The sequence below is a fragment of the Dreissena polymorpha genome, chromosome 9 (genome assembly GCF_020536995.1).
Source record: "Dreissena polymorpha isolate Duluth1 chromosome 9, UMN_Dpol_1.0, whole genome shotgun sequence".
Lineage (NCBI taxonomy): Eukaryota > Metazoa > Mollusca > Bivalvia > Myida > Dreissenidae > Dreissena > Dreissena polymorpha.
Window position 1 is genome coordinate 32,241,966 of NC_068363.1, and position 23,160 is coordinate 32,265,125.

The 23,160-nt window shown below is 33.8% G+C and overlaps 1 protein-coding gene and 1 long non-coding RNA gene across 6 annotated transcripts in view; both read left to right on the plus strand.

Annotated features, from left to right (window-relative positions):
- Positions 1-23,160, plus strand: part of LOC127843666 (interferon-inducible GTPase 1-like) — a 159,807-nt gene that overhangs the window by 128,943 nt on the left and 7,704 nt on the right. For 2 of the 5 annotated variants that reach the window (XM_052373375.1, XM_052373369.1), the window contains exon 2: positions 21,389-21,451. The exons of 1 other annotated variant lie outside the window; for it this stretch is intronic. In XM_052373375.1, the coding sequence (XP_052229335.1) occupies positions 21,389-21,451 (63 nt within the window). Of the gene's footprint in view, positions 1-19,731; positions 19,892-21,388; positions 21,452-23,160 lie in introns of those variants that run through there. 2 more of the 5 variants (XM_052373374.1, XM_052373368.1) reach the window with 2 other exon arrangements.
- Positions 1,939-9,479, plus strand: LOC127843670 (uncharacterized). The gene is made up of 2 exons (XR_008032273.1): positions 1,939-2,519; positions 3,154-9,479. It is a non-coding gene; the product is annotated as an uncharacterized LOC127843670 (long non-coding RNA).

Genomic DNA, 23,160 nt, shown 5'->3' on the forward strand with positions numbered 1-23,160 from the left:
ATCTTGAAATATACTAAATATCACTAGAAGATAGATGCGATAACATGCAGTGCCTTATTTTTAAGTTTGAAATATAATTTGTATTCAACTTCTTAAACAACAGAACTACATTTTACCTAATGAAGCCATGTTCCGCACCTATTGTGTTATTAAACGATACTCCAAACAATGAAGGGAGACAATACAAACTTGACCGGCATATATTAGCGCGAGTGAACTCGCTTTTAGAGCCGCTATAAGGATAATGCTGTTTGTACACTGACAGTATTTCGGACATTGAATAAGTGTTATTACATCTACTTTAACTTACACTTACCCATGTTTATGTCAATACCAAATAATATTGTTTACGAGACAATGCAGGGCAATGGTGTTACATTCATGATGCATTCAACATTACCATGCGTTCATATCACATTTATGATTTAAACAAGTATCATGTATTAATCGTACGCGAGCATGTTAATTGACCCTCGCAGTGTTAACCTGTAGAATTGGCGCCAAATACGTTGTTTTTACTTCCAAGATTACATATTTTAAGAATTGGATGTTTGGAAAGAGACAAAATAAAGAGATATGAATTCTTACATTATGTTGACACTTACATGTTAAAAAAGTTTGTTAAGCTACTTCATACAGCAAAACAAACAACCAGGCTAGCATTTCAAACGGATTCTTAATTTGACTTTTATTTTACCAAATAGGGTGTTCATACACCACAAATATATCGTTAACCATAGCAAGCACAGGCGTACTGATAGATTCGCCTTAAATTTGGATTGTTTTTCTACTGATAACGTTTACAGTTAACATCACACATTACATAAATCTGCTTGACTCTCCGATTGTATCTGTATTTGTAGTTGGAGAGCAAGACAAAACATATATTTGGACGATAAAGTGTAGCTGTATGATCAACATCAATATCGATGTTATCAAACTGAAACCAGCAGGATAGAACGATGTCATTTATCTAAGACTGTTGATCAGTATCAACGGAATCAATTAAGTGCATGTGTTAACTTACATTATATCCGTAAAACAATGACATATGCACTAATCGTTTGAAACCTATATAGCATATTTGTTTTAAAAGTTTTCAACACATTTTGTGTTCAAAAGCAAAATGACATTTTTTGACAAAATTGCATACATTTATTTAAGCTAAGGCTTTCTTTATTTTTCAAAATGCACGTCATGTCTAAGAGAATTAAAATACGAGGTTTTACATTTAAGTAAACAACATACGTTGATAAGCTCTTTTTCTCTTCAAATAAATTGCTCTTTGCTGTGACAAGATTTTAGCTACATTGTATCAGTTGCATATGATAACTACACATGTATTCACTATTCATTGCAGGGCAAATCTAACTTTGTTTCATAGGCAATGGAAATTAAACTTTTGCACAGATCAATCGCTTTAATATAATGAAAACACTTGCACACCCGAGATCATGCTATCGAGAGTTATGCTATACGTTGTAGTAATCAGTGTTCCTTCTTTTGCGTGCTGATATATTTTTTAATTGATTTTTTACTTTTATCTTTATGTGTAAGGTTCGTTCATTCACCAGTTGTAAGTGAAGGATTACGTGTAGTTAGTACAATTATTTGTATGAAATTGTACTTCAAGAAAGAGCAGTATGTGTTATACTTCACCGATGTTATTAACGTATTGTTAGATTATAACCATTTCATCAAAATATGCAAAACAATTAATATATCACTACAAATTGGTAAATACATTTATTCAACACCATGTGTATTATTAGTTATTGTCCGCAGTAAATACACACGTATATCAATTATATCACATGCCTTCATTCGTTGTATCTATAGTTTTGATAATGAAACAAACTATCGTTACAGCAAGACTACCAAACATACTCTATCTTACAAGCAGCGATTGTGTCAAAGATAATCAAAGGACAAATAGCATACTGTGGATATACGACCCAGATACAGACGCAGTGCAATCGGGATAAACTGAATATCATTATTTATCTAGATAACAACACCGACTCACTACACTTAATTTTTTTATCATGAACGGTATTTCTAAATTGAATGCGATTACAATACACTATTGGACATAAAGAAATATACATAATTAAGACCATGAAACGGATTGTTCTTTGCGTATGCGTTGGAGTAATACTATTTCAGCTGGTATTTATGTGCACGCTTCATTACTTTTATAGCGGCGCGATAACAAGAATTGTACCCGAAACGTTGCGAAATAGTACGACATCACCCAGAGAGTGTTGGCCAACTACAACGTTTTGTGGAGATATACTTAGCGAACCATCTTGGATTGCTATAGATCATCGGAATTCTAAATTTGAATTCTCGGCGTTCTACGACCCAGTGTCCAACATAATAATCATCGTGGGTCTGAACTCAAGATTTAACGGAGGTGTATGTCAGATATGGTATACGTCAGATAACATGACATTTCTTGCAAAAGAAGAAAGTGGCATTGAATTGTACAGGACACTACCCGAAACGCATGGGCGGAGGTAAATATTACATGACAATCAAGGTTCCGATTCAATGTACCACAAAACAAATATTGAATATATGATATATTTTGTTCATCTATAAACATTGTGTTAAATGTTCGCACATTTTAAATTCCAATTAAAATTGTAGTATACTTGCTTTTAAATAGTATTGCAGTCAGATGCAAACTCGCTCTTGGGCAAGAAATATGTTTAACAAAATATAATACGATTAGCGTAAATTTAATAAAAGTTATAACGTGGACACTGGCATGCGAACAATTACAAACATAATATTCGGTAAATTCATTGAAAACAATCTGTTTATAAGTGTGCAAATAATCCCCAATCTATTATTGACTGCGGTTGCTAACAGAAAGCACGTTATCAAAAAAAAGCTGTATGTTATAAATCATGCACAGCTGCTTCAGTTGCGCACACAACTGCTTGAAACTGTTTTTCTATACTGTTTATAAACGCATACACAACAATCCCGATCGTCCTCTAACGCATGCATTAGTCCAATTGTTAACATTGAGTGTCCGAGTAATGTTTTACATGTATGGTAGGATCTATACTAACACGATATCCGTGTACTCGAGTTCTTGAATCTAAGTCTTGTTTCAACTAATAAAATGTATTTTCATTTCAGATACTCTGCTGTCTTATATCGATGCACGTCGAAATCGAAAAAGAAGCCTGCTTTTATATCTTTCGTTGAAACAGACCGTTTCATTTCCAAAGGTCTTCTTGTTAAATCCATAGAAATACCAAAACGATACAAACATCGCTTTACCGTTTGTCTAATGCCTCTACACAACAATTTTAATGATTCGTATGCTCTTGTGCAGTGAATTGAACTTAACCTTATTCTTGGCGCAGACAAATTTCGTGTATATAATCATTCTTCGTCTCAAAGTATTAAGACTATTTTAGATATGTACTCTGGCAGAAACATAACTGAGGTTGTTCAGTGGTCTATTCCAGTGACGGACGTGCATTATTTTGGACAGGTTGCGGCACTGCAAGACTGCCTGTATCAAAACAAAGCGGACTCAGAATTTATCGTAAATTTAGATTTGGATGAATATATTGTCCCAAGGGTAGAAAATATCGACACATGGCCAGATCTCATTGCAAACTCGCCGGCTGAGGCTTTTCTATTCCGCAATACATTTTTTGTGACAAATTCACGGGAACACAATTATTCAGAGAAGGCAATAGCACACAAATTACGACTTTCAACACTTCTGATGACAAGGCATGAACCTAAAATCTGGTCTCATACACGAAGATCAAAATACATCGCACGGACTTCGAAGGCGAGGTCTCTGATGATCCACGACGTGCCATGGGACGCCATTGGAGTACAAGCAGAGCGCGTGCAGTCCGATCGAGCAATGGTATTCCACTTCCAACATGCGGCTAGTGAGCCAAACAATGGGACGACGTATATTATAGATGAAACTGTCCGAAAGAAATATGGGGAAATGTTAATAAGAAATGTTCAGCGTGCTTGGAATAGAATACTACGCGGGTGATCGGAGGTTTTAACTATTCGATGCATTTCTTATCACGTTCGGTATGAACACACAAACTCATTGCGTGTGTTAATCTAAAGTGAACATTAATAGTTGGATGCAAATGGTTTTTGGATTTAATCTGTAAGTATTCTAGTTAAACTTTGAAGTTCATTTCTCGAGAGATGAAGTGTGCTAAATATGTTAAAAAATAGTACATGATTTAATACAGGCATCTCCGTCGACTTCATCAACCGGAAATTTCAAATCATTAAATACCTCGGCATTGAAAATTTCTGATCATTTTAGACCTGGGTAGTGTGTGATCATTTTAGAACTTGTAATGTGCCAAACATATTTATTATAATAAGCTCGATTTAATCAAACGCTTTTTATGTTTAAGGTTAAATGCAACCCTTTAAATTCCGTTCCTTTGATTGAATCAGTAATGGGTATATGGAGGAGGTCTGAAATATTCTCCACGAGAAAGAATTGAAACCGTGACCTCCAAATTGCTACGCGGACACCATACCAACTATTTTACGTAGACCTAATCATCTGATTGCATAGCTGAACTATTCGTGTAATATCGTTAACTGATACATAATAGTAACGCTAAATTCAGATTGCAAGCGGCTATTTAACATAGAAGAAGTTAAGGTAAAAGAGACCTTTGATTATAAGTCATGTTTCTTCGTTTTGGCAGTAAACGTCGTTGACCATGGTCAAATAAGATAGGATTCTACCACTCGATGTATCAGTGTTCATCACACTAGCATTTGCAAAACTTACCTTTAACATGTTTACATGGAAATGAACACACAACTGCATTTTTTCCTGAGTGATCAGCGTAACAATTTAGTCAAAGCGTAATTGGATATTGAATCTTTGTTTTCTTTGACGCTGACCTTCACCTTGGAATATTGTACCTACTTATCTATATATCTTCCGTTGCTACCAAGTATATGCGGCATACCTAAAAACACGCAGAATGAGAATACATTCTCGGTTTAAAAAGCTTGCATACAATTGTTTACGAAACAACTATCAACCATTAAGTAACACTCATTATATAACATGATAAGTTGATTAAAAAGTGTTCATATGAAAGTTCATACTTCAAAGTTTATAAAATAAACATTTAAATACCAGTTTAGTTAATTACCCGTTTTCCGAGAACTTTCTGTCGATAAGAAAATAACACAACACATTAAAATCGTATCTTGAATACTTAATATAGGAAAACTTGGGAGTTGTGTTTGCTTGTATTGGTTGATTGGTATTTGCCTACACAAACAGATGTTCAATCCTACAACAGGCAACTGGCTCTCATCTGTCATGGGCTAGCTCATTTACCCGTGATATGAATAGATCTTCAAAGGCCAGTAACTTGCAGCTGCCCTACTTAAATCAGAGGTATTGATCATTGCCGTAGAGTTATTAAAACTCCCCACACCCATAAGATGGCCCGGGACGGGTTTAAATCCGCAAAAGTCAGATTTTCAGTGCTCTGACAAATGGTCTACCAGCCGGCTCAAAATATATTAAATGTGCATGCATGTAACATAACGATTGAATAAATGCTTATTCAACACGTTGCTATCAAAATGTGTGTATACCTACAACATTTTACACTCTAACAGTTTAATTCCGAAAGAAGCATATAATTAATATTGATTATATTTCGTATAGGGAAAGCCAACGTGATTTGTTTTCTTAAAATTATCAACGACATTCGGCTGTTTAACAAGAAAAAAAGTAACTTTTTCCGGAACATTTAATCCCAAATTTCCAAAAATATCGCTAAATTGTCCCGCTTAAATCATTATAAAAATGCAGAGGAGCGAAACTCCTGTAAACCTGCAGGACATGCATAACAATGTCTCTCTTTTTTTGCAGATTGCAAAATGACTGTTACATTCGATTTGATTTGTAAAAACAACACCATACTACAATATAATTACGATTATTGACCAATCACAACATGTGTCACAATTTATCTAGTTTGTTTTAAACACACATCCCATGATAATGAAATTAGGTAAAGAGTAATTTTAGTCGGGAATACACAGGCACATTTACCCTGACCGATCTAAGCAACTATTTGTCGGTTGCCGTTGTGCTTATTAATGTTTCCTTATAGATTAAGAATTTTTTTCGAACGAAACACGATATTGAATCTACCCCTATATGATTCTCTGCGCGTGTTTACCACAAAGTAAAGTAATAGGACAGATAACCACTGTCCCAAAGAATGGCCGCTACGATTTATGTGTGTTCGTGATGAAAATTACGTATAAAATTCATTATTGATAAAACAGAAAAAGCAATATTATGAAAGTTACCACTTTTCAGCATTGTGTGATAATATTATGATCGTAATTAACAATTTTTTAGTTACTAAATATGTAAACCACGTAGTGGACAATAGCCCATTTGTTGTTGTATCTTTCGAGAAGAAACTAACAATCTTAAGTCACGCTTTCAAAATATGTGTACATACGCTTGACTTTAATAAATACTTAAGATTTAATGTGTTAACAACTATACGAAATTAAGAATGATCAGGGCATTGTTTACAAAAACAACATCAGGGCTTCTGGGTTAATGATAAACAGTCAGCCAGCATCTGCTGTGCAAGTGAAAGCTGTCATTAACACAGCACGATTTGCAAAAAATGTAAACCACACTTCCTTTAGTGATCATAGTCTAATATTTTGTACTAGGAAAGTTAGTAAAATTCCTATTAGTTCTCATAACAATGTTACTTTAAGATCTTTAAAAAATTATAACACAGAAGATTTTCAGGCAAGTCTTTTAGCCATTGACTGGACTCCAGTTCTGTTATGTGATAGTGTTAATGAAGCTTGGTGTATTTTTAAACATCTATTTTTATCTGTGATAGACAACATAGTTCCTGTAAAACAGACTAGAATTAAGCAGAAAACAGAACCTTGGATAGACTCAGTCATTCTCAGTGCTATGAATGAAAGAGACAAGGCATTTTACAATTATAAAACGGATATAAGTGTAGATAATTATAACATATTTAAGACTCTTAGAAATACAGTTCAGTTACTTGTTCACAATGCTAAAAAAAAATTATTTAAAAATGTACTTGATCAAAATAAAGAAGATTCATCATCCTTATGGAAAACTCTTAAAAATCTTGGTTTGCCTTCCAAGAAAGGTTCAGCAATATCTGGTTCCAATATTTCGTTAAACATTGATAATAATATTTGTTTTGAAAAGAATCTTATTGCTGAAACATTTAATGAATTCTATACAACTATTGCATGTAAACTTGTTGCAAAATTACCTGAAAGTGTACACAAATTTGGTGTTAATTTTGTTAATTATGTTTATGCAAATAAGGGTGTTTATGCTTAAAGTTATTCTTTTTTCATTGTAACTGAGAGTAAAGTTCTTAAATATTTAACTTCACTTGGTACAAAGAATGCTACTGGCTTAGATGGCATACCTTCGCGTTTTGTCAAGACGGGTCCTCTGTTAGTGTTAGTCCCTTAACTCACATCATTAGTTTGTCCCTCATACAAGGTCAAGTCCCCGATGATCTTAAGACGGCAAGAGTTGTTCCCCTCTATAAAAAGGATGACAAATTGTCTGTAGGTAATTACCGGTCTGTGTCCATAACATGTTATTTCTAAATCCTTGAAAAGGTAGTTTATGACCAGGTTAAATCTTATTTTAAAGATAATAAATTATTGTATAAACTTCAGTCAGGTTTTATAAGTGGCTTCTCCACTAATACTTGTTTATTTCACCTAACATATTTTATCAGGTATGAACATGATAAAGTTAATATTGTTGGCATGGTTATGTTAGATTTACAGAAGGCGATTGATACAGTCGACCACTCAATTCTTCTCATAAAACTTGTCTGATAGAAACCGGCTTGTTGATGTTTCCGGTACCTTTTCTTTTAAGGCCAGTATAACCTGTGGTGTACCCCAAGGCCCAATCCTTGGACCCCTTCCTTTTCTAGTTTACGTGAATGATATGTCAGCTGTGGTTAAAAATAAATTGTTATTATATGCTGATGATTGTGGAATCCTTGTTTCTGGTAAAAGTGTACTTGATGTTGAAAAGGCACTAACAGATGATATGAACTTGGTTAGCCAATGGTTGATCGACAATAAGTTGTCATTGCACTTAGGTAAAACTGAGTGAATTGTGTTTTGGTCTAAGCAAAAACTTATGTCATAATCTAGCATTGATATATCTTGTAATGGTACACCCATTTCTTCTACATCATCCGTTAAGTATCTTAGAATTACCCTTGACCAAAATCTGTCTTTCTGCTCAATGGATGAGTCTCTTTTGAAAAAGGCCAATTCTAGGTTAAAATTCCTTTATCGTGAGAAAGAGTTCCTTACTTTGCATACGAATAAACTTCTTGTAATGTCACTGATCCAGTGTCATTATGATTATGCTTGTTCTGTTTAGTACAATAGTATAACTCAGTCTTTAAGAAATAAGTTACAAACCTGTCAAAATAAGATAATTAGGTTTGTTGTTGACCTTGATTCTATAGTTCATATTGACCAATCTCACTGTATGTCCCTCAACTGGCTACCAGTTCACATGAGAGTAAATCAAATACTGGTATGTCATGTCTTCAAAATAAGAAATGGCCTTTTTCCAGATTACTTGAGTGAACACTTTGTTTCCCAAGATTCTATGCATAATAATATCACTAGGATTAGTAAAAAGGGTGGGTATTGTTTATCCAAGGTCAAATGTCATGGTTCCAAATCCTTTTTTTTAATAGCATTAAACTCTGGAACTCTTTACCTGAGTCACTCACAGAGGTCAACAGGTTAGAAGGCTTTAAAGTTGCCATTAAAAGTAATTTAATGAATAATATTTACATTTTTATATATGTGTATCTTTTCACTTTTAATAAGCAGATATTAACTTCGGCTTAGGTTTTTTTACTTTTAATAATTATTAGTTCATACTTCATAACATACATTTTAGCAATATATTTAATTTAGATACTTCATGATACCTCATTTTATCAAATTACAACTGTCAAAATATCTATACGTTGCAATAAGTGATAACATTATCAATTGATCTTAGTCTCCAACTCCTGTCATATTTTCTGAACACTACTGTGATAATTAGTTTGATCTCTTTTGAACGGTGATATATATTTTTTATTTCATTAAATATTTTTTTTACTATGAACATAGTTATGTTTAAGGCCAACATAGAAATGTTTATGGTCTGCCTCTTTTTGTCATGCCACCAATAATAAGGACCACAATTGAAATAAGGGATTGTTCATTGTGTGTTATCCTTGGTTTGGTGAGCATACCATAGTTTATTGTACATGATATAGTTTTAATAATTGCTTATTATTTTATTTTATTCTATGTTATGTTGTGAACTGTGTATATGCGTCCTATGCCGAAATAAATCTATCCATCTATATCGGTATTGTATTCTGGACCAGCCCGTTGAAAGTAACCTTTAAACAATAACGAAATGTGTTTCCACTTAGTAAATTTTATTAGGATGGAATCCATCCATTGGATATTTTGTACTGAGAAGTTGTGTGAAGGAAGCGCACTTGCGAACCTAGCTTGTGTTTGCATTATGGTCAGTCAGATCAATGTCACTGTTGCTAAAAAATCGACCGAAAATTAGATAAAGGTATTGGGCGGAAATCTTTATGCGAAAGTAGCATACATGCAAACTGGCTTGTGATAACCAAATTACTTAATTTTTAGGTAACAAATTAATAACACTTTGCACTGCCATGTTTCTTGTCTTTCGTTTAAAAAAACATTTGATAAAATTGATCTAACACGAGTTATTGTCAATATATATTTGATTAAACTCGCGAAGGCTTTTGCCTACCTTTCCGGAACTCGTTCATTCAATTACTGTTCGAAATGACAACTCTCTATATATACAATTATATATAATATTACGTTATCAGACGTCTTTTTTATAAACTTTTGTTTTAAAAATACAAAATAACAATCTTGCAAATGTGTTTCCGATTTTACAGAGTATTTACGAGATTTTGAAGAATCTGTACGTAAAAGTGGAGTTGTTAATCTTAGTGAGTATATCAATCTTGATTTAAATAAGTGGACGGAAATTCAAATAAATGAAGCCGTGCTAGGATAATCTGGGACAGGAAAATCTTCGTTCATCAATGCAATCAGAGGATTTCGATCAGGCGATACATTTTATGCAGCGACTGGAAGCAGCGAAACAACAACAACAATTCAGCAGTATCCGCACCCTGACAATCATAACCTTGTGTTTTAAGATCTGTCTGGTGTTGGGACTCCACGATCCCCAAAAGAATCTTTTTTAAAATGCATTGATATTAAAAAAATACGACTTTTTCATTCTGATCTCGGCGACCCGATTTATAGAAAACGACGCATGGTTAGCTAATGAAATGTGTCATCTCGAAAGGAAGTTTTATTTTGTAAAGTCTAAAATAGATTTTGATATCGAAAACGATTTGACTGATTCTGGTTGCAGACTAACAAAAGCAGATATGATTAATAATCTACGAGAAAATACAATTACAGAGCTTATGGAGACAGGGATCATATACCCTAAAGTGTTTCTTGTCAACAACAGAAACGTTCATGAGTATGATTTTAACGATCTTATCACACAGCTAATAAAGGACACACCGGTTCTTAAACGGAAAACATTGGTAAGGTCCATGGCATCTTTAGCAAGAACAATCCTGGATGAAAAGCAAAAAATGCTGCAAAAGCGAGAGATAAAATCGGCTATTTTAGCATCAACTTCATCTCAAGATTTTATGCCGGGGAATTCAGTCAGTAAGTCTGTCTTGTTCTGTGAGCTGAAATTATATAAACAGCAGTTCGGAACTGATGATAAATTTATTGCAGACAGGATGAATACAACCTTTAATGACTTTGTACAGAAACTTGATATTCGCTCTACATCGATTGTTCGATCAGTTGATGTTTTCAATTCTTTTTGTGACGCGCTTAAAACAGAGGTTGGAATATATGACAGACCAGTAACAGGAATTTTACTACCAAAGCGGCCATTGCATTCGCAGTAAACTTTCAGCGTCGAATGCTTGACATGTGTTACAACGAGGCTTTGAGAATGTTTTCTGCACAGAAAAACATCGTGAGCGGAACACTGATGTGTACGTAACAAAAAAAGAAAACTGGTGCAAAACAAAGCCGAATTATAATATATTTTGACTGCCCCACAAGGAAGTTTCTGAAATGTATCATACCAGTTAAATTTGATGTTGATGTTATACTTATTTATACATGAGTCTATTATTTTCTAACAGTGTTATTATACATGTATATATTAATCTACAATACACGCTATTAAACATGTCACTTATTGTCTGATCGTGGGTATCTTCGTATTATCTTTATATGTTTATAGTAATAATTAGTTGGTTTTCATGTCCAATTCAATAGTTTCTCAATAAATGTACGCTGGTACGCTTTCGACCAGAGGGTAGGTGTAATAAGTGTGTCCGTTTGCCTGTCTCCAATATTTTCATTCCCGCTTTCCATAAAACTTGCTTCTTATGTTTAGGTCATAATTGTGCAGAAGGCGTTGACCCATCACGCCATCAAGGCTACACTTGAAGGCTGAATGTTAAGCCTACATCCTTATGTCCGTTCTTTATATAATTCGCAATATAAAGGACATTCCTGAAAATTGCCTCAAATGTTTATAACAAGCAATATGAAGGGGGCATGAACATGAGCCAAACAACCCACCGCACTGTTAAGGGCATAAGTCATTCTTGTCGCGGTGGAATTTCGAGATGTTATCTGAACCGCCATTTTTTATTTGTTTTCCTTTCAGTTGTCATTATTTTCTCAAACATTAAAACATACACGTGATTATGCTTAGAAAACAATGTGTTAATAATTTAGTCATACCTTAACTTTGAACATATTAACTTTTGAATAAATCATAACATATCCTGCTTCGACGGATATTGTAAATGAGATACAGGTTTATGCTGTCAGTATCACGCAAAGATGTGATCAGATGACACGATGAAATATTGGATGAAAAGCACTCTCGCAGCACTAATAATTGCCCTTATGTCGGGCTTTTTTCGTAAGCAATATAAAGTTGGTGAACCAGTACCGTACTATTTCATTTGATTTATTATTACCAACAAAATAACCCAGCAAACACTGCTCTCCATATGCAAAATGGCGTATTTATTGTGACATTACATATTGTAGCAACACAATATTCATTAGAAACACATACTGTGTAATTAACAGTTTATGGTACACAAACTATTTATAATTATTACAATATAAAATTACATAAAGGACTATATCTTCGATGAACCAGTGAGGGGGTATTACAAGTAATAGTGTTCTGCTAGCGTCCGGATCTTGACTCATTTGCATGGCGTGCATCTCGAAAAACAAACACAAGCGTTACTGCAAATGAAAATAAGATAGACATGATGGCGTTAGATCGCTCACCTATGCACTGGGACTTGGCCAGTTTCGAACCCAATTTTTATTTAAACTATCTTGGAAGAGGATCACAATCTGATGTTGCATACCAAATTTGAATTATGTGAACCAAAAGTCATCATTTGAATATAAGATATATAAAGAACCACTTGTTTATGTCACATACAAAATAAAAAATATGTGAATATATCGTGATAATATTGGTTAACTTATTAGGCTACATAAGTCTATATAAATTATATGACCCGTTAGGAATGGCAATAGTCAACACCACTGACAAAGTCTTAAGACAGTTTGTACAGGACAACTAGCTAGGCTCTTGGGCTTGTGGTTTCAGAGATTTTGTAAGTTAGTTCAAATACGTTTTTTTATAAATCATGTGACCTCTGGGGCGTTGACAATTTTGATCACATATGCCTGATGTGAAAAAAAGCAAAAGGCCACTAAACGATGTTACACACTAGATATAACAACACAGACCCTTGCGCCTATAGTTCTATATAAAATCTATGACCCCCATAGGGTGTAGCTAGTTTTGACTTCATTTGCATGCTTTGATCAAACGTAGTAGACGTACGATGGTACACAACAAATATTAAATCCCCCTAACTTAAGGATTCGTAGACGATGTTTACATGCATGCAATATATAATTATATGTAAATTATCTGACCGCTTTGGCGTGGCCAGTTACGGCCCAATGACACTTTTTAAACAAATTTAGTAAAGAACCAATGTTCGATGATACACACCAAATATAAAAGCCATGGGTATTGCGGTTTTAACAATTTTGATTATTAAAATCACTCGTGTGACCAATATATGCAGCGGCCCTGAACGATTTGATACAATTTGAAATTATTAATTCGTAAGAAAAATATTTAAAATATGCCCAGAATAATTGTCCGGTTTGAATGAGCAGTAAACGGACGACGGACACGCATGGCTAAGAAAAGGCTGTCCCGAACGCTAACCCTGTGCAATGATAAAAATATCACGTTAATGCGTTTTGTAAATCGATGGTGAGAGTAAAAACATGGAAAAAGAATATAAGCCTATCAACTATAAAAGAGAAGAAACTACCAGAAATATCAGCAGACTGAAACGCCTTTAAAAAGGCTTATTAGGTACATATATTTGCTACGGAAAATGATATGTCTGTAATAAAAGTGTAATGACTCACTCAAAATTACTTATCTCAAAAAAAGAGCATTTCAACCAATAAAGATACTGCGAAAAATTATCATCCATTTCGGATCGAAAATTCATGAGATCACTAACATGATTTTTTTTATAGAAAAGGCCATATAATCAAAACGCAATAGCTAACTGAAAATTCATTGAAGCGGAACGATCGAAAAATATGCGTATGCCCCTACTTTAGGGATGCTTTATATACAGTTGTATCCTCTTCATTTCATTGCAGTCGTGCGCAGACGAACATGAAATATAATGCATACGTTCATCGAGGAACTCTATATATGCCTCCGAAAACTCAGGTACATGTACATTTAAACTTAGATGGACAGAGCGTCCACAGTTGACTTCGCAATGTACTCTTTACATGTAATTGATGAACTCTTTAATTAAAGTGGACTTTTTGCGTTTGAAAAAACGATTTAATTTGCGTTCAACTGAATTGTGCGCATTGACGATATCGGCATTATTTAAATGTAATATTTATAAAACGTGCGGCAAATATAACACTATCGTTTAATAATGAGCTAGATTGGGCCATGAACACTGCGAATTTGTCTTTAAGTAACATGTAAAACGTGAATAACCTTGTTCAAGACATGACATGACGTTAAATAATTCTAAAAAGGATAGTTGTGGGTTAATACCGTTCTTTAATTTCGGGAAAGAACACATCGGCAAAGATGAATAGATTAAAGCTTGCACGATATTGACCAAACCAATACTGCTTCTATATGACCATACAGTCAGTTGAGATGACCAATATGAGACGTTTTGAAATAAAAGCTATGGTCGCTTTTCGTTAAACTGAAACCTAGACATTGTCCATGACTTGTTTGCAGTAACCGTAGAGATTTAACTTTCATGTGTAAGGACAAGTGCAGTCTATTTTGTAAACCATTGCAAAAGATCGGTACGGGAAAGTACGAATTTTTGAACATGTATTCGTCGCAAAGAGTAAGATTTTGAATGTTGTTAAACAGATTAAAAGTTGAGCTCATATTAGAACGTTAGAAGTGAAACACCATATGCAATGTATTTACAAGAAATTCATATACAGTTTGAGGGTAATTGTATGCAATTGTTGAAACCCAGCCTGCTGAAAAGCATTCACATCCATTGTCAAGTATCAAATGGTTCCTGGTAATGGTTATGGGTAAAGGTTGCCGGCTGTTTGATACGTGTGTAAGTACCGTAATGTATGGACACTATATTTTTGACACCCTCAATTTTGTCCAACATAATTATTTGAAGTGTCTCTATATTTTAAGACACACCTATGTGCGCCGTTAAGTAATGACTCTACCTGGTCGGGCATGTAAAATGACACATTGTGTATTCTATCATAGTAGCTTTAGTCTGTTAATTCTTCTCTTTGTGTTTTTACAATTGGATGTTAATTATAACACCCATGGTCGATAAATGAGTGTTATTGCCATGTTTTATAAATCATGATTTCATAAGAATGTGGATAGTGATGTCGTTAATTAAATAACATTATGTCAATTATTGCCGATCATTATAATCTTATGAATGTTGCATTTATATATAGTTTTATGAACAGTATCTGTGATTTTTTTATTGTTTCTATATAGGACTCTATTGATCAAAAACATACATGTGAAAATCTGTCAAACAAATTTCAAATGTTCGCAGGTGTGGTAGACGACATCTAAAAGCAAAATATATAATAACACAATTATTGCATCAATAACAGATTCATACTGTGCGCAACGATATTATAAACGTCGAAATGTAAAACAAATTAGTAAACAGAAATACAACTCATGACACGATTTAAAATTTACTGCATTTTTTTTAATTAAAACAATAAATAAATGATGTGGTATTTAACAAGCACATGCTATCTAAAGGCATCACGTTTACACATTTTTCTAAACGTTTAAATGAAAAAAATAAACGAAACGTTACCGTTTAAACGGTATCCCTTTGTCCGTTTTAAAAGAATGAGTACCTTCGCATTTCCAGTATGAAAGTAGTAATTATTCCGGAAGTTATATTCAGTGTATATCCCAATTGTGCATTGACGTCATATTAAAACCATAAAAAATTATAAACCAGAACATCCGTATCACCACATTTGTATTTGTCATTGTATAAAAACAATTTAAAGAACGTCTAAAATAATGTAAACTCGACGAAAAAATACTGTATACGAAAACGACACTCCGAAAAAAATGTACGTATTTTGCCCATGAAATACAATTTGCATATCGTTTTACTGCAGAAAATGAAAAACAAGATAACTAGCAAAAACGTAATCAATACATAATTTGGTCAACTATTGCTTTCTAACATGCAGTGCTTTACTTTGTTAATCAATCACTAAAAATATTTCAAAATGGCGGCATATGCACTGTTAAGTTGCCAAGTGATTTTTGGACAGAAGCAAAGGTTGTCCATTAGTTTCCGTTGATGTTCGTGCCATCCGCTTACCAATCAGAAATAAATGTCTGCCGAATTTGGTAGTGTCTGTATTTACGGCAAGTACCCGCATTTCGCAGTTCGTCATCGATATAATTCGTACGGCTAGTCGGCTACGTTGTTTGCACCTCAATATTTTTTATATTTGTATTGACTGTTCTTCAAACGTTTACTGATTTTGTAAACGTGTATGACCAGAACACGGACCGAGATCGTTTAAACGTTTAAACGTGATACCCTTAATGCTATCATTACTCTACCTCAGTTGGCAAACGACGTTATAAGTAGATACACGCTATTTCTCCCGCAGTTGTGTGTCTCTTAATTTTCGGACACCCACATGTTTTTTGTGTATCTAAATTATCAAACATGAACATTTCAAATGGATTTTAAACGTCCAAAAAATGAAAATAATCACGGTACTTTCGTAGTAGCGTTAAGAGTGTTAATATATACACAGTTTAGAAAATTGGGACGCTTCAGTAAATATTGGCATATTAGGTGGGTTTTTTTTTTATACCAGATTTATAAAGCGCCCTTTTCACACTCGAGATATGTGTTCAAAGGCGCTTAACATTTTGCCCTGATCACTGGGTCATAAGTTGTCCGTTATCTTTGCGTAGTATGCAGCCACAACACGGCCTGTTTCCCTCACAGGTACCCATTTATACACCTGGGTGGAGAGGAGCAGATGTGAGATAAATTTCTTGCTCAAGGAAAGTTAGGTGGTCGGGGCGGGATTCGAACCCGGGACCTCTCGATTATGAAAATGTTGTTATGAAAAAAGTGGAAGTCATTTTTTTAAATCAAGATCAATTAACATTACTTGGCAGATAAAACTAGATAACATTTAGTAAGCGAAATGACTCGTATTGGAAACATCTTGACCCAAACGTCTATCTTTCGACATCACACAGTCCCAAATTCAAATACACCTTGTATTGCCTTAAAAAAACTGATGGGCATTCAATATGTAAGTACCTAAGGCAAGATTGACCGTGGCTGTTGAGTCAGCTTGACTCCGAACAGTTGGCATTAGAGGGTTCCGACGTGGTTTTCGGGGACGTTGCTATCTACGTTGTTATATGCACATGACTGATGTCAGGAATAGATGTCCTACACGTGCCAACAATAACATGGGGAACACGGGCGAAAGAAGAAGAAATTGTAAGTAGTGGCGTAGCTTAAACAATGACTAGTTGTTGACCCGGCCATAAGCCAAGAAACAAACCAAGCCTGATAATCTAAGTCAACGCTTAATCATATTATTCAATCTCAAACAATATCTTAAAATAATAAACTTTTGTTTACACACTAACAGTAAGCAAAGAAAACATATGCATGGATTTGTGTTGTATACACGAAAGGTAAGATTACACCCATTCCAATTCCCATAGGGTTCCATTACAATGTCCAAGCGCAACACGTTTTACGTTGAATTATCGATGGCTGATGGCTATGCGTTGTCTTTCGAAACAAATAAAACATATCGTAATGTGGTTAGTTTTTCATTGCATTCGTGGATAAGATATGTTTAATGAGTATTCATGTCACGGGGAAATTTGTAGACTTTTTCGTTAAAATAAACAAACATTTCTTGTCAGCCATAAAGAAAGGTTGCTTAAATCCAGGACATTGTTGATATGATGATTTTATTTTCTTCATGTTATAAAGAAAAACTATTGCTTCTCTTTTGGAGAAAGGTTTGAAGCAAAAATTATAACACGTGTATAATCATCATCCCTAAAATGTCCTTGATCATATACATGATGCCCACGCATCGACAATTTAGTTGTACAAATTCACGCAAAAGGCTGGACGATAATTGGCAGCTTCCAATATTATTAATTAGGTGATCACAGTCTCCACATATTTTTAATATAGAATGTTAAGTTTGACACATGGGTTGAGATTATCTACTACGTTTTACCCGTTTTTCAGCATGGGTATAGAACAGTCTTTATCTTCTCAGACTACTCATTAAATACTGGCATGTAAAATTTGGACAATCTTGTTTTGAATCTAGACTCGTTTCTTTCCATCCATAAATGTAAGCAGAGATACCTTAAAGTAATACGTGGTCTTGTAAAAAATCGGGCGAAACAAAAACTACTAAATTGATGGTTGGTTGGATGTTTTTTTTGGTTTATGTTCATCGATAATAGCTGAATTATTACATTATTGTCAATTTAAATTATTATGGTCTCGGGTTGGCGCGCATCTGATTTTATCTCTTTGGCAGCTGTTTTACTATACAGAAACTCAACTTAATTACCATAGAATTGCTTACTTTTCGTTTGCGTGTGGGAATTTCTTTCGTTCCTATATTAAATTTGCATCAGAAGTAAACTCAGAAAGATGTCCTTTAATCCGTAGTAATTCAAGACAGGCAAAGTGTTTAAGGCAGACTTGTGAATCATTCCAATTATCGGAATTAAAACGAATAATTTGGTAAAATTTAAGGAAAACATAATGAAAGGTTCCCTGACTAACAATCCACATATATTCGAAGGATTTGTTTTCACAACTTTCTTGTCAATATTCCTACTGCTTAGAGGTTACTGTGATTTGTAAAAGTAAATACTACAACCTTTCTGTGATATTTATTACACGCGTCGTGCAATTAAAGAAACCTGGCTTGTTATCAGTTGGCGACGTAAGAATTCGTTCTAGTCGCTGACAATATGATCACGCCCGGTGTAAATGTTATATTGAAATGGATCATTTGATTTAAAACAAACTTTCAAATCAGTTGGCTTTAACATATTCCAGATCAGCCACACAACTCGGTCATTGAGACATAAGTACAATTATGAATATACAACTAGGATGTGAACGAATATTCGCTTTTCAAAAAATTGGCTGAATATCCGAATCCAAAATTTCAATTCCAATATTCGATGTTGTTTGCAAACAAACTTAAAAAAATATACAAGTGCGAAGTCGCCTTTACTGTTTACAGCAGACGGCTTTCGGGTGTCAGTAACTGTTTGGATAACAGCTGCAGTTTACTTATAAGATAATAATTTGCATACGGGTGGGTATTTTTGATGGGGTAATGTCTTTAGTGGTTTTATCTGTCAGTTAACGGTTCAAGTGTTACAAATAGAATGTATTTTTTAAATTGTGTTCAACACCAAAATGTACACATTAGACATTCTCTACTCACTTCACTTCAAACGGAACATATTTTTCTGCGTAAATACGGAATGAGACTGAAACTATTGTATCGTATAAAGAAATGTACAACCGATACAACAGTGTCCACTTAGCACTCGATTTGTTTGAGTGATGTTTGTGAATCGTAGTACTTTTTTGTAATATCCAAACAAAAAAATGTAACATTAGTTGTTCGCAAGCGTATAACTAAGAAGGATAACACAAATATATTAACATAATCGCAAGAATTATGGTGGTATCACTATTGTCGTAATACTTACGGGATGAGAAAGCATTAAATACCTAAAATACTGCTGTAACGTAACCCGGGTTGTTATCAGTTGGCAAATATAAACCCCCGTTAAATTCGAATACAATATCAACACTTTCGTAATTTAAATCATGGTTAAGGTATTGCGAAATAGGTCATTAGATAATAATCTACACTCCCATAGCCAGTTGGTTACATGTTGACATACAAGCCGGCTCTTACGCCATACGAAAAATGTATTTTCGATATATTGGTCTGTTATGGTTATTATTTGCGTGGATTATCGTTTCAGGTAGGAAAATAATGTTGTTTTACCACGTGTTGATTAAATGTCAACCCTGTTGTTTTATTTGACCGTTTTAGTTATCTTTGTTTTCAAAAAAAGTATTACTGTTTGCATTGACCAGGAAGTATTTAATGTTTTGTACAAGTGTTAATACCTTTAATCTATTAAAGCAAAGTGAACAACACACGATGCACATGTTTTATTGTTTAACAAAACGATAAACAGTAGCTAGATCTACGTTCTTGTTTAAAATAGTAAAATCATCAGCAAATCAATACGTCTGTCTCAAAACTAGGTATAGGGTGTTCACTAAGAAATGACTTCTCTTTACTGCAAGTACATAACTGGCCACCGACCATGTGCAACAAAATATAACTTCTGATTAAAATGTTTAAATTATTTGACTTATGGTGTTTAATGATATTATCTAATAAAGTCAATTTTGAACCCTATAAAGTCGAACTTGTGATTGTTAACAAGGCTATGCAAAACTGCAAGAAAGCTAACTCGCAAGTCTAGGACCTTTGATTTATTGTTATACCACACCAAATTATTTATTCTCTATCTCAACTTAAGGGTCAAAGAAATTCCAGGGCTGTACAAATAATAACAAAAACATAGGGTCTTATCATAAAACAAAACCGCTGATCTCATGGAATTGCGTATTGCAGATAACGATAAGGTGCATACCTATGATTTTTTTAATATTGATTAAAATAAAAGAAAGAACATTCATATACGCTCAAAGTAAAACATTGTATAAATCACAATTTCTGAACAAATGTTAGCACGTGCAGAGACTTTGATTGCTCTACGTCTCTGACAAGTGTACATGTTTGCCCTATGCAATCGTAGTTTCCGATGATATTTGCAATAAAATGAGCACTGTTTACGGTGGCCATTATACGAAATATGAAATTGTGCAAGTTGGTGTATGGTAATTAAAGGTTGTTTTGTAAGAATATCACAATTAAGAAGTTAACATTCTGTCAACAAAGTTAAACTCAATTGTCCTCTTTGGACATTTAAACATTTTACTTAACATTTGCATATACGATCATAAATAAGTATATTACGTGGGATTAATACAGATTTTATTATATAACTCTGGAATAAGTTATGAATTCCAAATCAATTAGTGAAGTGCGAAAAGTAATTACTGTAGTCATGTTCATTAAATGGATAATGGGTAGTGTTACAGTTGTATTTCTTTACATTCCAGTTAAAGCGAAGCGTATATCCAATGGACAGTTTAAGTTTGTTGTTACGACATTAACTGATTTAATGACCCAAAATATTATACTATTGTATTACTTCTCTTATATTTATAGGTAGATATTTGGTATGTCAGTATACACCAATTGGGAGTAAACAGGCGACATTACTCGTGATTGCGCAAGGGAAGTTACCTAGTATGGTTGTGGCCTTAAGAGAAGTAAATTTTAAGTCTATACATGTAGTATTGCTGGTTTCAATTTATACCTTGTTGTTGTTTTTTCATAGTCGATTCTAGCGTGGACCGCTTCGATACTAGTACCGTTCCAGCAAAGAAAGATACAACAATAAGTAAGTACTTCTGTTCAACTCTGTACGTCTTCCGTAAAAAAAAACAATATTATAATACATTGGACAAATTTGTTCTGTTATTGGGTTAGATTAACTAAAATAAATAGTATGAACATTGATGTTGATTTTTTGTTGCGACATGGAACTTGCTCATTATTTTAATTCTCATTACATTTGGTCGAGTTCTTCTTCTTAATTTTGTGTCGCATTATTCTAAAATGTACACGTGACGCTACGAGTTGTAAGGATCAAATTATGTACGGGAAGGAATATACCGAACATCACGCAAAATATATATTGTTTTGTGCGGATTGTTTTAGTGTTTCATGTTTGTGGAATTTTAAATATCAAAACTATATTATTGTGGTATGGAACAAGATATTCCGCATATGCACATATGTTTTTACTTGGTTATGAAATTCCATTTTGGAGCTATTAAATCAAAGATATACATAACTGTGATATGACGCCTATTCTCTTGAATATCAGTTTCATATTCAACCGAGTGTAAATGATCAACAAATCTTTTATTATAGGTCGTTTGAGATAGGGAATAAGACTACAACAGATTGATAAGTGGTTCATCGCACTTAAAACCTGAAGTCAACACATTTTTTACACATTTGTATATATTCTTGTAAAATATGTCCCGTTATAACATAGCTCACATGTGCGACGGAAAGAAAGCACATTTAATTATCTTTAGATCGCTCATTTCATGTTTTAAGTGGTATTTTGCATTTACTATAACTAAGACACATCCATTAACATAATCAGTTTTTTTTCACTTAAAAAATGTATCGCTCTTACTTGTTCGCGTAAAAATATCAATTCTTATTCGCATACATATCGCATTTTTACCAAATATACAGGTATAGACCTACGTGTGTAATAATGTAATGCCATTTAACTCGAGCGAAATGCTCAATGATTTTATTTGACACTTAAATGCGGGTAAAAACATATTTAAAATACATATTATTTTTTCCATCTTAATCACCGTTATTTTGACGTTGTGACGTTACGTGGATTGTTTCATTATATACATGTATTATCGACCTATTAATTGCGTTTTCTGACACTTTTAATATCGCGGAAAAAGCAAAATTACAATAAAATAACCTTCAATAAAAAACATATTTTTAATATGAACAAGCAAAATAAGATTTACACACTTTGCGCGTTAACAACGTCAGCGAAATAAAGGAAAATACAAGTTGCGTATACATGCGTATAACAAAATTAATCTGCGCAAGCTTCCAAACAAAGCTGGACACGATAAATCAATGGCTTATAAATAAGAATATTAGAATATTCTATATAACCCTCTAAGTAATAATTTGAAGCTGTCGTGAATGTTTGCTCAAAACTGACTACCCTTGTTATATCATACTTTCATTCAATTGTTAAATACAAATCACATCGTTTCAAAATGCTTTACCTTGCTTTACCCGCGTAAAATTAGCACCAACATCGTACGTAACGCCGTTACACTGGTGAACCTAATTGCCACCATATAGGAGACGTGTGGGTTTTGTGTAATCAAGGTAGATTGCAAAGCGTTTTGTGAATGTTGAATAGTATAAAGAAGTGAAACTCCAGCTGCTGGAGCAGTATTGAAAACTCATTAAAAACAATTAGTTGGTCCTTTATTTAAGGCAAGTGACCGATTGCCCAAACAATACAAAACAACACAATACAGCACAATA